General features: G+C 43.5%; 1 protein-coding gene across 1 annotated transcript in view; it reads right to left on the minus strand.

The window, feature by feature from the left end:
- Positions 1-3,275: 3,275 nt before the first annotated feature.
- LOC309560870 (uncharacterized protein) overlaps positions 3,276-16,326 on the minus strand; it is a 65,216-nt gene continuing 52,165 nt past the window's right edge. Inside the window, exon 2 of the mRNA XM_082264556.1 lies at positions 3,276-3,360. Coding sequence (XP_082120682.1) covers positions 3,291-3,360 — 70 coding nt within the window. The 3' untranslated portion in view covers positions 3,276-3,290. The remainder of the gene's footprint in view (positions 3,361-16,326) is intronic.

The raw sequence follows: 16,326 nt of genomic DNA on the forward strand, positions 1-16,326 counted from the left end.
TAAAAGTAAGAGTGGGTGAGCATATCACTAACATCTTAAAGGGGAAGCGCGAACACAACGTGCCCGCACATTTCCGCCAGTTCCACCAGAGGGACCCTAGAGGTCTTCACTTCTGGGGGATCGAATGTGTTACCCCGTCGTGGCAGGGGTCGAATTGGGTGAGGGAATTATCCAAATGTGAAACCAAATGGATTTTCCTCACCCAGGCCCTCGCACCGACGGGGTTAAACATTGAACTGGACTTGAATTGCTATATTAGCGATTCTTAACTTTTCCTCCCCTGCTATCGTTGCAGCCTGTTTAGTGAGGCTTGATCATTTGCTTTCTGTTTTATTAACTGTGGCATTTTTTTCAGCTGCAAAATTTTTTTAATTAGTATTGTTTTACGGTATTTCGGTTTATATATGTATTTTATATGTATTTAAATAGGTATTGTAATACTATTAATGTATAACACTCTTAGTTACGATATGTGTAGATTGTCCAGTGTATATGCAGATTGTTACTGGTAACACGCTACAGGTTCATATCGGCAAGGAGCGGTATTGCACTTCAACCATTCCTTTTTTATCTTTTTATATTTTAATTTTTTGTCTCAAAGCCTACGGTTAAAATTGTTTTTACTATTGCTTAATTCTATGCATAAAAGTTCTTTGTATGTTCTGTATTATCCATGGTGCCTAAGTAAATTGGAATCCTGCAAGGGACGACTCTATTTGTTTACGTTGATGTCGGAAGTTCCGCGGCGTAGTGAGCTGGCTAAACTTCCGGTTTTTCACATCGTTGCCGATTGGACGTAGAGCGTTCCAGCAGGGCTATTTAGATGCCGGATGTTGTCGTTCTGGTCACGCCTCCAGTTGAAGTCGGACATGACGAAACCGGTCGGGGCGTGACCAGACTACACATCCGACATCACGTGACGGTGAGGGACCTACCCGGAAGGTACAGGGCTGGCGTGGAGTGAGCCCGAGAACTGGACGAGCTAGGTTTCCTTCTACCGAGCATTATGTGGTTATATGCTTTCTGATGAGCCTATACATGTGAGTGCAACACATTTTTACTTTCAATAAAGCATTTGTGGTTACGGTACTTCACTATGTGGGGCCATTCTTTCTCTCCATGACATCCTGATACCGAGGGAGTGCATGCAAGGATTTGTTATGAAGCAGTGGTGAACAGGTTCTGGCTCTATATCCATCTAACATTTCTGCGCAGTCTGCTCTTGTGTGAGAACACCTGAGCATTGAGTTCTGGTGAGTGGCCAATCCTACTATTCTTTGGTGTGACACCTGGTGGTGGATGGTGACCTAGCAATCCAACTTATTTCACTTACCCTTGGATTTCATGGACTGAATGGACATTAGTTCTTCTTCTTCTTTTTTGATTACTATTCTTCTGTTTTGAAATGTTTGTTTAGCAATATCCTTCATAGCTTGCTTACAACATCTTGAGTCACATATAGTTGATCTCGTGCGCTACTCTTTTTTCCATTTATGTATTTACAAATATCTTCCATTATTTGTTTAAGTAGCAGCAATATTTATTTGTTATAATAGTCAAGAGATTGACTCCTCCTCAAGCGCAAAGATATATTTTCCTTGACAGTTAGTGTCCAAGTTTATATATATATATATATATTTATTGTAGCTCCTTCTCAAGTTTGTCCTGCATAACCGTCTGTCCTATCCGCCATGGAGGACCGTGATCCATAGGCAACTTAATTGTGCTAGTGTTAATGTCTTCACCAGTCTTGAGTCGCCTTTCTCTGCAATCAACAAATGATGTCCACAAAACTTTGAGAACCTCTGCTTCACTTAGCTTTGTTCCAAGTAATATCTGTACTTTTTCTGGTGGACCCGTTTTGTCTTTGTCCACGCTGACTGTTCCTACTACTGTTTCTTTTAAGGTTTGAAGGACCCCTAGAGAGTCTGCATGTACTCTTAAGAATTCTCCTAATTTGGACAGGGACTCTTGACATCCCTCTGTGACTTGAATTGCCTCTCCATACAGCTGTACACAATCATTGACTCTTTGTTGCAAAAGGGAATGATCTTCCTTCTTGAGCTTGGCTTGCTCTAAGATGCTGTGCAGAGGATTTTCCATTTGCGACAACAGACTGTCACACATTTCTTCAAAGTGACCCCTGTTCCTTTTCCCAGAGACATCAATATCATTCACCAAACATTTCATACTCAGAGGCAGATCTGAAGCATTTGCACTCATCAACTTCTTAAACTTTTCGCCCTCCTGAGCGAGTCGCAGTAAAGGCCTACTATTTGATTTGATATCCAGTTTATATTTCTTGCCAAACTCTTCACAGAAGTAGCCAAGCAGAACATCATCAACTTTCCTTCCACCAACATAGGGGTCAAAGGCAACAACACAGTCTATTACAAGTTTCTTCAATGCACTTTCTGCTGAACTATTTGACCGCTCAAGGTCACCTGGTTCCTTTTCTTTATCTGAACTCCACATGGAATGTATCTCAAGATCACGATCAAACTTCTGCCACTTATCTTTCACCAGTTCCATTTTGGAAATATTCCCTGAAAGGCACTTATTCATTTGCTTCACGTTTTCACCAACAGCCTTAGTTTTCTCCACTAGGTGGTGTTTGCTTTTTTCTCCCAGCTTTATATCACTTGCTTTAGTTTTCTCCGCTTTAGTTTTCTCCACTAGGTTTTCAGCTTGAACTGAGAAATCACCACATTTCTTACCCAGCTCCTTTGTTTGCTGAAGCTCTAATGATACATTTTCCAATGCTTGACTTTTTTGAAGGAACTGTTTATTCCAAAGGGGTGATTCAAACAACATGTCATCACATTTCTGATGCTCACTCAGGACAGACCCCAAAACACTGATCCTTTTAAAACTTGCATCAGGCACACTATCCCGTCTTTGGGAAAGATCCTTTGTCGCCTGTAATTCCTCTTCAAGTTCTTCCAACTGAGTCTTCATCTCTTCTACTTGCTGTTCTAAGGCTCGCTTAGACTTTTCTAGCTCCTGAACGCTTTTCTCAACATCATCCTTGGAGCTGACCACATCTTCCATGTCTGTACATAGCTGCTTGTTAACTCTTTCTAGTTCAGCCTTAGACTCTAGAGCTTCCTCCAAGGAGTGAGCCAAGAACAGGGCTTTGCTCTCTTTCTCCCGAGCCTCTGCTTTTGCACGGTCATGTTCTTCTGCATATTTTGCAGACACAGTCTTCTCCTCCCCAAGCATCTGATCAAACTTCTTTTGCTTCTTCTCCAGGTTGGACACAATCTGATTCTGGTGATCCAGATTCACACTCAGTTCATCCAATTCCTGCTGAAGTCTTGTCTTGGTCTTCTCAAGCTTGCCATAAGCAGCTGTTTTTTTCTCATAGCGTTGATTAGCAACTTCAAAGTCTTTCTGCAGTTTCTTTTTCACAACTTCAACACTCTCTAATGAACAAACGCTTTCTTCCATGCGTTTTTTTCATAACCGCTATCTGAGCTTGCAATGTTGCGACTTGCTCTGATAGGTTTTTCTTTGCTTCCTCCTCCTCTTTTAATTGTTCCAGGAAGACATTTTTCTCATCTTCCATTTGTTTGAGCTTTGTGCTAAAACTCAGCCTTTGACACCTCTCTTCTTGTAAAAGTTCCTGCGTGTCTTGCAGTTGCGATTCCAAGATAGAAAAATCCTTGGCAATTTTTCTAGATTTGCTGTCTGCTTGAGAAAGCTGATTTGTAACACTGTCCAACTCAACCTGCAGTCGGTTTGCCTTCTCTGACAGCTTAGCACACACTCGGTCAACTTCTGACACCTTGACTTGCGATTCCTGCAGCTGTGCCTCTACTTTTTTTCTCTTGTGTTCCGAATCTCCTTTTCCCTGCATAAGAGCCTTCACCTCACTGGCTAGCATCTGGGAATAAGAATGTAATTCTGCCACACAGGCTTCTTTCTCCTTTAACTGCTGCTGGACACGTTGGGCTTCCCCTTTCCAACTTTCACAGTCCGTACGCAATTCATCCACCACATTGCTCAAAGTAGTGAGCTCATACACAGTACTCAGTAATTTAGCCTCTCTTTCACTTTTCTCTTTGTCGCTGAGAGACAATGTCGTTTTCAGAGCAACATTCTGTTCCTGCGCCCCCTGCAGGTCTATTTTTGTAGCTTCCAAACACTGAAGACTTTTTTCCAGCTGATTACGCAACTCCAACATTTCACACATACTTTGCTTCTGCAAAGTCTGAACTTCAATTTCCTTTTCCATGAGGATGGTATCTTTCTCCATTATAGTCTCTCTACGTTTTTGCAACTCGGGAAAAAAGAAGAGCAGTGGTTTCTTCCCACTGTAACTGTACCCCCAGGGGTTGTTCCTTTTCTTCCATTTTCCGTTGCACGGCATCCCGCTCAGCCCTGCACACATACTCGGTTTCCTCTATACCGATGGCCTCCATTTGCTGCTGGCGTCTCTGTTTCCAGCCTGCCATGTCCTCTTGGTGAGCTGCCATGCTCTCTTGGTGAGCCTGTTGTTTAGCGGTAAAGATCCGCTGAAAATCTGCATTTGCCCCAGTGTTGCTAGGGACAACAACCTTTCTCTTTAGCCGATTCCGTTCAGGCATGGATGGGGCTGATTCAGACGGTAGCATCCCTTCCATCCATAGAATCCGGTCTCTCATTTCAGCGATCCTTGCATCTTTCAGGCGTTTTGATCGCCCCATCTTTAGTCACTCCACAAAAAATTATTTCAAAGTCCAGCAAAACTTTTAAGAACACTGTCTCTTTAAAACTTAGTAGTTTTTTCTCTCTCTTGCAGGATCTCCTTTCCTGCAGACACAGTTTGTGCAGTCTCATGCACCAGACACAGTTCATCAAAAATTTTGAGACCGCTGTCTCTTTAAAACACGTTTTTTTTCTCTTTCAGGATCTTCTCTCCTGCACACATAGATTGTGCAATCTCATGCACCAGACAAAGTTCATCAAACATATGCACTTCTTTGCAGGGATCTCTGCTTCTGCCCACTGCATACCTCCACCATATGTGAGGGATTAGCTCGGTGGTAGGCGTGGATGACCCCTTGGGGGGTGCGTTTTCACAGAGAGATAGCTGAAAAGTGCTTGCAAACAACAGTTTGGTTTATTAATACAATTTTCTTCACCAGACTGCAAGCGTTAAAAACAGCAAAATAAAATAAAAGACAAAATAAATCCTTGCCTCTGTGGGCGGCTACCTTCTCATACTGGAACCTACCTAAGAGTCTGTCTCCAACCTACTGTTGGGCAGACTTTCTTATCCTACAGCGGATACTCAACAGTCCATGTTTTATCTCTTCACACAGCACATGTTCATTTAACAGGTCCCTTTACTCTTCACAATGAGAATGTCTCTTTGCTTGTCTCTTCACATGGCAAACATTCCTTTATTTCTTCCACATAGAAATAGTTCGTTTTCTCACCTTTGAGAAGTCTTCACAACTGGTTACCCTCCTTAGCGCAAATCACTTCAGGGGGTCTTCTCCCATGCTCACACAGCTTGTCGGGAGGCACACATCTGACTGTCCTCCTTCTCCCAGCCCACACGGCTTCAGGAGACAGCTTCCGGAGGCAGCCCTCCATAGACTTCCTTTGGACAAATTATAGAAGCCTTAACTCCCTCATTCTGAACAGCTGAAGTCTGTTCAACGTCTTTAGACATTTCTTCTGGCTTCTGCAGCCGACACCCTATAGTAATTGGTGAATTGTATCTCCGATCTGTGACAACACTCACAGATTTACCTGACTTCCTGTCACATTTACTTGACGTCCTGTTACAATATATATATATATATATATATATATATATATATATATATATATATATATATATATATATATATATATATATATATATATATATATATATAAATAGAGTGTCCCAAAATTGAGTTTGAACAAAATTAATTATAGAATTATATATGTTGAGTGTCTTACCTATCAGGATATAGGAAAGTACAAGTTGAATCAAAAAAGGGGACCGGTGAGGATAATACTAGGCACCAAAGCAATTGATAGATATAGTAGCTGTGTAGCAGGTCCTTTTTGCTCAAAAATGTGTAGATATAGCTGGGCCGCACATAGATGGCCCCAGTATATTTAGTAAATAAGTATATTTCAAAGAATGCAGATAAAAAAAAAAGGGGAAAGATTCCCCATGTACTGTTATCTAGCCTAGAAAAGAAGGAATAAATATGAAGAAGTGTATGGATTTTTTGCTATAGCCCAAAACCGTTAATAACGGAAATAGGGCTTGTCTTATATTACCCACCTTCTTGGATATAAAAGGTCACCGCACCACCAGTACTCCCCACTTAGGAACTCGCAAAATGTGTTTACTATTTGCCAGGGAGAGAATGGAAGGTGCCTAGATGGTAAAAGAATAATAGAGTAGAATAGAGATCGTCTGATATAGAGTGCTCCTATGTAAAGTTAAGGCTCAAAGTACAAATCCTCTACCTTTCTCCCAGAACAATACCCACCTTTTTACTTGTGGATACATGTCCCTCTGGATGAAATCCCCCGCTTAGGAGCTCTCAAATAGAGCCCACCAAACATCCAGTAGGATGGGGGTACCTGAATGGTAAAAGAAAAGAGAAACAAAGTAGGATATAGGTAGCCTGATAAAAACACACACACACACACACATATATATATATATATATATATATATATATATATATATATATATATAGTCCTCCACATAACCGGCGTGTCCAAAAAACAATCTTTAAAGCCGCAATGCACATTGGATAGTATAGAGGAGACACATATTTAGGTCAAAATTTAGCATCTCGGCTAGATCCTTACCTTACGAGCTCTATGTAATTGTGTGAGCTCCGCTGGTCCATCAACGAGAGCCCTCCACTCCCTCCTTAAGTAACCCACAGCGCTTAATGAGGCCACCAGCGGGTGGAGTCCGCCTCGCCGATGACGTCATGAGGCTGTGTGCATGTCATCACCACACATGCGTGCACGGCACAGGTGGACAGTGCATGCGCAAAATCACATGCTGGTTGCAATAGAACAGAGAGTGCGCTGCCCAATTACCCAGCCCCACTTAGGGAGGAGAAAGGACCGAATGGCGCACCATGCTCTGATAAGGGTATCACCCCAGGGAAGGAGTTAAGTATCAGTAATGCATATACCACTCCACAGATGTGGGGTGGGAGTCGTATGATGCCCATATGTCCACCCAACCAGTGACATGTAAATGCCCACCCTATCTGTCAAGACTGATCAGGCCAGAAACACGCAACAAAAGGCTCCATCAGAGGAAAAGAGACAGCAAAAGCATTGTGATAGCCAACATAATATATACTAGAGAATACAGAATATTGTTCAACCAGTAGACATTGACCCATCAGAGAAATATAGACAACAAGAGCATCATGATTGCCAACATATATATAGCACTGCAGAGAATACAACATGTTATTCAATCAGTAGACACATTGCATTACGTGGATAAACTCCCCAGGAAGTTTTCTCTCATATCATCCAAAATTTTTCAAAAGTATCCATTGATGTATTGTATCTCCTTCTAAGGGTGGAATCAAATAAATGAGATAAATGAAGCATACCCTAGATTGTAAAACCAGAATAGGGAGAGGGAGATTATAATCCCTATTATTATCCCAATCTGGAAACTATTTAAATTACTATTAAAAAGATTTGTAACTCATCGCATCGTTTAGGCCTGGGGGTGTAGTGCCCTTTAAAGAATGGATCCATCGCATCTCTCTTTGGATCCAAAAGAATATGTTCCAATGCTGCAAATTTAATGACTGAGACATTGGCTGAGTGTTGGAGATTAACATGGCGTCCTATCGGTGTGGAAAGCCAATTCTTTGTAATGTAATAAACATGGTCTTTGATTCTGTGCCAAAATGGTGGTGTTTCGTTTTTCCCCATGTAAAAGCAACCACACTCACCGAACATGATGTACACCACGCCAATCGTTTGACAATTGACATGGTGTACAAGTGAGTGCAGCTTTCTGTTTGGTAAGTACATATTAGAATTTTCAAAAATCCAGTGACATAAATCACATGAATTACATTTCAATGTGCCCCTCAGTGCTTGATCCTCCTCCTTTTTATCTACAAAATGACTCCTAGTCAGTCTGTACCTTAGGTATCTGGCTCGTTTAAGTGTGATATTCGGTCTTTCGCCTATGTGCTTTTTAAGAATAGGGTCATTTGTGAGCCAATACCAATGCTTTTGCAAAATACCTCGAATACAAGGATGTTGGCGAGTATAAGTCAAGTTGACCCTGGTGGTATCATCATCATTGATTTTGTTTATTTTGTATAATGCTTTTTGTCTATTTTGTTTGAAGGCCCTTTTATAGGACTTCTTTAAAGAAGTCATTGAATAGCCATGGGCTGTAAGTCTCCCTCTTTGGAGGTCTGCCTCTTGTTTAAAAAGTATATAATTTTAGCAGATCCTTCTTAATCTTAGATATTGGCTGTAGGGGATGCTAATTATTAAAGGGGTGGGATGGAAACTTGTAGCATGTAGCACAGTGTTCCTTGCTGTTTCTTTTTGAAAAAGAGTAGTATTTATGCCACCATCTTCCTGGATCAAAACAGTGGTCCTCCTCTCTGAATTGATGGCATTGCAACCTTCTAATGGGTGACTTCACCCACATTTTTTGGTCATACCCTGTCGTTACTCAATACTGGGACTCAACGGTCCGTCTTATCAACATTGCCTCAGGCATAATGTTCTCACCCTCATTATGGGCTGCTGTTATTCTACGCCAGGAAGGCCATTTACCCTCACTTGGAAAAAACCTTAATCTCCAACAATTATGTTCTGGCAACAACTTGTTATCACAGCCTTACCTCTGTATAAAGATACTTACTGTATAGTCATAGGGGTTGACCCAAAAAGTTTTAAAAAGTCTGGTCCAAATGGCTTCAGGATTAGGGTTGAGCGAACACCTAGATGTCCGTGTTCGACGGGTTCGGCCGAACTTTAAAAAAAAGTCCGGGTCCGTGTCCCGGACTTTTACCGAACTTTTCCCGGACACCGAACCCCATTGAAGTCAATGGGGACCCGAACTTTAAGGCACTAAAATGGCTCTAAAACACCAAAGGAAAGGGCTAGAGTGCTGCAAATGGCAGCAAAACGTAATTAAGAGCATGGCAAGTGCTCTGCAAACAAATGTGGATAGGGAAATAACTTAAAACAACAAAAAAAAACAGAAAAATAAAACAATGTTCTTCTTCATCTCTGAAGGACGAGGCCCATATGGAGTAGGAGGGAGGTTGAGGTGGTGGTGGATGTGGCGGTGACTAGACATATGCCGGTTTTCGGTAATTCGATATATCGCGGTATTGCATAGCCACGGTATTGTTATTGTGGCATTTTTAAAATACCGAGTTTCTCTGTCAAGTCTGCCTGACTTGTGAATTGATACATTTCAGTGAGCTGGATGACTCATTCACTCACTCAGCTAACACCTTTCAGCATTAAGTCTCCTAACTATAAACAAAAATGATTACATTTGTATCTTTTCCTTCCCTCTGCCAGGGAGAAAGGAAGTTTAACCTCTTAAAGACTGGATCTTTTTCTGACACTTGCTGCTTGCAAGTTAAAATCAGTTTTTTTTTTTGCTAGAAAAGTACTTAGAACCCCCAAACATTTTATATATTTTTTTAGCAGAGACCCTACAGAATAAAATGGCGATTGTTGTAATATTTTATGTCACACTGTATTTGCGCAGCAGTCTTTCAAACGCAATGATTAGACTTTAATGAATAAAAAAAAAAAAAAAAAACGTAACAGTAAAGTTATCCCAATTTTTTTTTTTTTTGTTACACAGAGAATCGTGAGAGAATCGTGATCTTTATTCCAAGCTAAAAAATCGTGATTCTCATTTTGGCCAGAATCGTGCAGCTCTAATAAATATATATATACACACACACACGCCTAGCAGCCCACATTACATTATTATATAGCCATCAAGCAGTGTCTGGCCTACCTGGTGATGACTGGTCCTGGCGCTCTGATCCGATGGCCTGGTCTTTAAAGGGGCAAATCCTTGCGATCCAGAAGTGGTTAAACCTGCAGGAGGACCGGTGTTTTTATCTATTAATGACTTTACTATTGCTTTAGGCCTGGTTCACATGTATGCGGGTTGGTGGTTCACATGTATGCGGGTTGGCGGTTCACATGTATGCGGGTTGGCGGCCCACATTTGCACAGGCATAGCAGCCCATTGATTTGAACGGGCTGCTATGCCCTCATTTTCCGCAGAAAAAAGGTGCATGCAGCATTTTTTTTAAATTCAGTGGCCTTGAAATCCATCCTGCTTTTGCACCATGCGACTAACCTGCAGTTCCTGCTCTGGCAAGCTTTCTGCATTTTTTGTATACGTGGGCACGGCATTTAAAAATAAACAGTTTGCGTGTGCAGCAACGGCAGGTAAGTCGCATGGTGCAAAAGAAGGATGGATTTCATGGCCACTGCATTTTTTTAAATTCTGCATGCACCTTTTTTCAGCTGAAAACGCAGGCATAGCAGCTCAAGCCCATTCACATCAATGGGCTGCTATGCCTGTGCAAATGTGGGCCCCCAACCCGCATACATGTGAACCAGGCCTAAAGCAATAGTAAAGTCATTAATAGATAAAAACACCGGTCCTCCTGCAGGTTTAACCAATTAATGACTTTACTATTGCTTTAGGCCTGGTTCACATGTATGCGGGTTGGGGGCCCACATTTGCACAGGCATAGCAGCCCATTGATGTGAATGGGCTTGAGCTGCTATGCCTGCGTTTTCAGCTGAAAAAAGGTGCATGCAGAATTTAAAAAAATGCAGTGGCCATGAAATCCATCCTTCTTTTGCACCATGCGACTTACCTGCCGTTGCTGCACACGCAAACTGTTTATTTTTAAATGCCGTGCCCACGTATACAAAAAATGCAGAAAGCTTGCCAGAGCAGGAACTGCAGGTTAGTCGCATGGTGCAAAAGCAGGATGGATTTCAAGGCCACTGAATTTTAAAAAAATGCTGCATGCACCTTTTTTCTGCGGAAAATGAGGGCATAGCAGCCCATTCAAATCAATGGGCTGCTATGCCTGTGCAAATGTGAACCACCAACCCGCATACATGTGAACCAGGCCTAAAGCAATAGTAAAGTAATTTATAAACAACACCTCCTTCAGGTTTAACCACTTCTTGACCACAAGGATTTGCCCTCTTAATGACCAGGCCATCGGATCGGAGCCGAGCGCCAGAACCAGTTATCACCAGTTAGGCCAGACACTGCTTGATGACCTATTTTAGGCCTGGTTCACAGAGTCTGTACTGACTGACTATATAATAATGTGCATAAGTGAACCAAAGCCCCTAAATTCAGCAATGAAATTGAAGTGAGGTGGAAATTTAATAATTTAAATTTAATAATAGAATACCGTGATAATACCGTATACCGTGGCAAAACCTTAATCAATTAATCGCAGCATGAAAATCTGATACCGTCACAAGCCTAGCGGTGACATAGGCGTGCGCACAGGGTGTGCTGGGTGTGCCTGGGCACACCCTAATCACCTAGGGCACATAGCATTGCCAGTGAGGAGATGGGAAAGATCTCCCTGGGACCTGCTCTGCTCTATTTCTCCTTGCCTACAGGTACATGGCCCCGATACATTACTCTCCCTGCTGGCAAACACATGCATGTGTATTTCAACTTTGGGGTGCACACCTTAATGCAATAGGCTGCGCACACCTATGGGCGGTGTAGGTGGAAGCGGCGGTGGAGGAGGACCAGGGCCGGATTAACAGCATCATGGGCTTGGTGCTGAGGATTTTGAAGGGCCTTAAGGGCCGTGCCTTGCCATGCACCCAGAGGAGGAAGGGTGCAGCCATGCATGCCTAATTCAACATGGGATGCTGTCTCTGAAGCCCATAAACACATCCATGCATCGCCAACTGTCCCTCCTTGTCCGGCCTTCACGCTGTGTGGGGAGGTTCTGAGGGTGCTGCCTGGGGAAGCGAGCATAGAAGCCAGACTTCTGTGTTTACAAGTGACAGAAGAGCGGTAACAGTGAATATGGCCAACCCGGGGCCTATATAAAAGGTAGGGGCCTGGAGCTGCAGCTCCAATAGCCCCTACATTAATCTGGCCCTGAGGAGGAGGACGAGGTAGCCAACACTGCTTCTTTTCAAAAATTTTAAATGAGGGTACACCCCAAAAGAGTGAGAAAGAGCAAAAATGGAACAATGGGTGGGTAAGGTCGGTATCCATTGCTATTCTGCATAAGGTACGGAAAAGTCCCGTGGGATCCATGCCTGGTTCATTTTAATGAACGTGAGCTTGTCCACATTGTCTCTGGACAGGCGGCTGCGCTTGTCTGTTATAACGCCCCCAGCCGTGCTAAATACCCGTTCAGATAATACACTGGCTGCAGGGCACGCCAGCACCTCCAAGGCGTAAAGGGCAAGCTCAAGCCATGTGCCCAATTTGGAGACCCAGAAGTTGAAGGGGGCAGACCCGTCATTCACTACATGTAGGCGTGTGCACACATACTGCTCCACCATGTTGGTAAAATGCTGCCTCCTGCTAAGACGTTCCATCTGAGCTGCTGGTGCTGCTGTTTGTTGTGGCGTGCTGACAAAGCTTTTCCACATTTCGGCCATGCTAACCCTGCCTTCTGAGGTGCTGGCGGTGCCCTGGTTGCGTTGGCGACCTCCTCCTCCTCCTCCTCTGCCTTGTGCTTCCACTGTGGCCCCGCTGTCAGATGGGAATGCCAGCAGCATGGCGTCTACCAGCGTGCGCTTGTACTCGCGCATCTTGCGATCGCGCTCCAGTGAGTGAATTAAGGACGGTACGTTGTCCTTGTAACGGGATCCAGCAGCGTGGCCACCCAGTAATCAGCACAAGTTAGAATGTGGGCAACTCGGCGGTCGTTGTGGAGACACTGCAGCATGTAATCGCTCATGTGTGCCAGGCTGCCCAGAGGCAACGAAAGGCTGTCCTCTGTGGGAGGTGTATCGTCCGTGTCCTCTGTATCCCCCCAGCCACGCACCAGTGATGGCCATGAGCTGGCCTGGGTGCCACCCTGCTGTGAACATGGTTCCATCTCCTCCTCCAGCTCCTCCTCCTCCTCATCCTCCTCATCCTCCAGAACTGTGCCCCTGCTGGACAATTGCGTCCCTGGCGTTTGCGTGTGCAGGAACCCACCCTCGGAGCCCCTTGCGAATGACTGCCCTGAAAGCCTTGGAAATGTTACCTCTTCATCCTCCTCCTCCTCCTCATCCTGTGCCACATCCTCTTCCATCATCGCCCGAATTGTTTTTTCAAGGAGGCATAGAAGTGGGATAGTTAAGCTGAGAACGGCGTCATTGCCACTGGCCATGTTGGTGGAGTACTCAAAACAGCGCAACAAGGCACACAGGTCTCGCATGGAGGCCCAGTTAAATTAAATAGCGGAATAGAAAATATGATCCAAAAAAAGTGTATGTATATCACACGTACACAACCACACTGGGCCCCAATTACTATTGTTTGTACCCCTAAAAGGCTAGATGAGGAGTAGGGGGAGTATGGAACAGGCAGCACCCTCAAACCTTCAGAAGTATGAGATGAACCCCAACAACGTGGAAAGGTGGATCTCTCTCACACGTACTGACACAGACTATCCCGCAATTCAATTGATCCTCAAAGGTTTTTATTGAATAGCGGAATAGGAAATATGATCAAAAAAAGTGTATGTATCTCGCACGTACACAACCACACTAGGCCCCAATTACTATTGTTTGTACCCCTAAAAGGCTAGATGAGGAGTAGGGGGGGTATGGAACAGGCAGCACCCTCAAACCTTCAGAAGTATGAGATGAACCCCAACAACTTGGAAAGGTGGATCTCTCTCACACGTACCGACACAGACTATCCCCCAATTTAACTGATCCCCAAAGGTTTTTGATTAAATAGCGGAATAGAAAATATGATCCAAAAAAAGTGTATGTATATCACACGTACACAACCACACTAGGCCCCAATTACTATTGTTTGTACCCCTAAAAGGCTAGATGAGGAGTAGGGGGGGTATGGAACAGGCAGCACCCTCAAACCTTCAGAAGTATGAGATGAACCCCAACAACTTGGAAAGGTGGATCTCTCTCACACGTACCGACACAGACTATCCCCCAATTTAACTGATCCCCAAAGGTTTTTGATTAAATAGCGGAATAGAAAATATGATCCCAAAAAAGTGTATGTATATCACACGTACACAACCACACTGGGCCCCAATTACTATTGTTTGTACCCCTAAAAGGCTAGATGAGGAGTAGGGGGAGTATGGAACAGGCAGCACCCTCAAACCTTCAGAAGTATGAGATGAACCCCAACAACTTGGAAAGGTGGATCTCTCTCACACGTACCGACACAGACTATCCCCCAATTTAACTGATCCCCAAAGGTTTTTGATTAAATAGCGGAATAGAAAATATGATCCAAAAAAAGTGTATGTATATCACACGTACACAACCACACTAGGCCCCAATTACTATTGTTTGTACCCCTAAAAGGCTAGATGAGGAGTAGGGGGAGTATGGAACAGGCAGCACCCTCAAACCTTCAGAAGTATGAGATGAACCCCAACAACTTGGAAAGGTGGATCTCTCTCACACGTACCGACACAGACTATCCCGCAATTCAATTGATCCTCAAAGGTTTTTATTGAATAGCGGAATAGGAAATATGATCAAAAAAAGTGTATGTATCTCGCACGTACACAACCACACTAGGCCCCAATTACTATTGTTTGTACCCCTAAAAGGCTAGATGAGGAGTAGGGGGGGTATGGAACAGGCAGCACCCTCAAACCTTCAGAAGTATGAGATGAACCCCAACAACTTGGAAAGGTGGATCTCTCTCACACGTACCGACACAGACTATCCCCCAATTTAACTGATCCCCAAAGGTTTTTGATTAAATAGCGGAATAGAAAATATGATCCCAAAAAAGTGTATGTATATCACACGTACACAACCACACTGGGCCCCAATTACTATTGTTTGTACCCCTAAAAGGCTAGATGAGGAGTAGGGGGAGTATGGAACAGGCAGCACCCTCAAACCTTCAGAAGTATGAGATGAACCCCAACAACTTGGAAAGGTGGATCTCTCTCACACGTACCAACACAGACTATCCCCCAATTTAACTGATCCCCAAAGGTTTTTGATTAAATAGCGGAATAGAAAATATGATCCAAAAAAAGTGTATGTATATCACACGTACACAACCACACGGCCCCAATTACTATTGTTTGTACCCCTAAAAGGCTAGATGAGGAGTAGGGGGAGTATGGAACAGGCAGCACCCTCAAACCTTCAGAAGTATGAGATGAACCCCAACAACTTGGAAAGGTGGATCTCTCTCACACGTACCGACACAGACTATCCCGCAATTCAATTGATCCTCAAAGGTTTTTATTGAATAGCGGAATAGGAAATATGATCAAAAAAAGTGTATGTGTCTCGCACGTACACAACCACACTAGGCCCCAATTACTATTGTTTGTACCCCTAAAAGGCTAGATGAGGAGTAGGGGGGGTATGGAACAGGCAGCACCCTCAAACCTTCAGAAGTATGAGATGAACCCCAACAACTTGGAAAGGTGGATCTCTCTCACACGTACCGACACAGACTATCCCCCAATTTAACTGATCCCCAAAGGTTTTTGATTAAATAGCGGAATAGAAAATATGATCCCAAAAAAGTGTATGTATATCACACGTACACAACCACACTGGGCCCCAATTACTATTGTTTGTACCCCTAAAAGGCTAGATGAGGAGTAGGGGGAGTATGGAACAGGCAGCACCCTCAAACCTTCAGAAGTATGAGATGAACCCCAACAACTTGGAAAGGTGGATCTCTCTCACACGTACCGACACAGACTATCCCGCAATTCAATTGATCCTCAAAGGTTTTTATTGAATAGCGGAATAGGAAATATGATCAAAAAAAGTGTATGTATCTCGCACGTACACAACCACACTAGGCCCCAATTACTATTGTTTGTACCCCTAAAAGGCTAGATGAGGAGTAGGGGGGGTATGGAACAGGCAGCACCCTCAAACCTTCAGAAGTATGAGATGAACCCCAACAACTTGGAAAGGTGGATCTCTCTCACACGTACCGACACAGACTATCCCCCAATTTAACTGATCCCCAAAGGTTTTTGATTAAATAGCGGAATAGAAAATATGATCCCAAAAAAGTGTATGTATATCACACGTACACAACCACACTGGGCCCCAATTACTATTGTTTGTACCCCTAAAAGGCTAGATGAGGAGTAGGGG

Source organism: Pelophylax lessonae (assembly GCF_965119305.1).
Source record: "Pelophylax lessonae genome assembly, chromosome: 7".
Taxonomy (NCBI): Eukaryota; Metazoa; Chordata; class Amphibia; order Anura; family Ranidae; genus Pelophylax; species Pelophylax lessonae.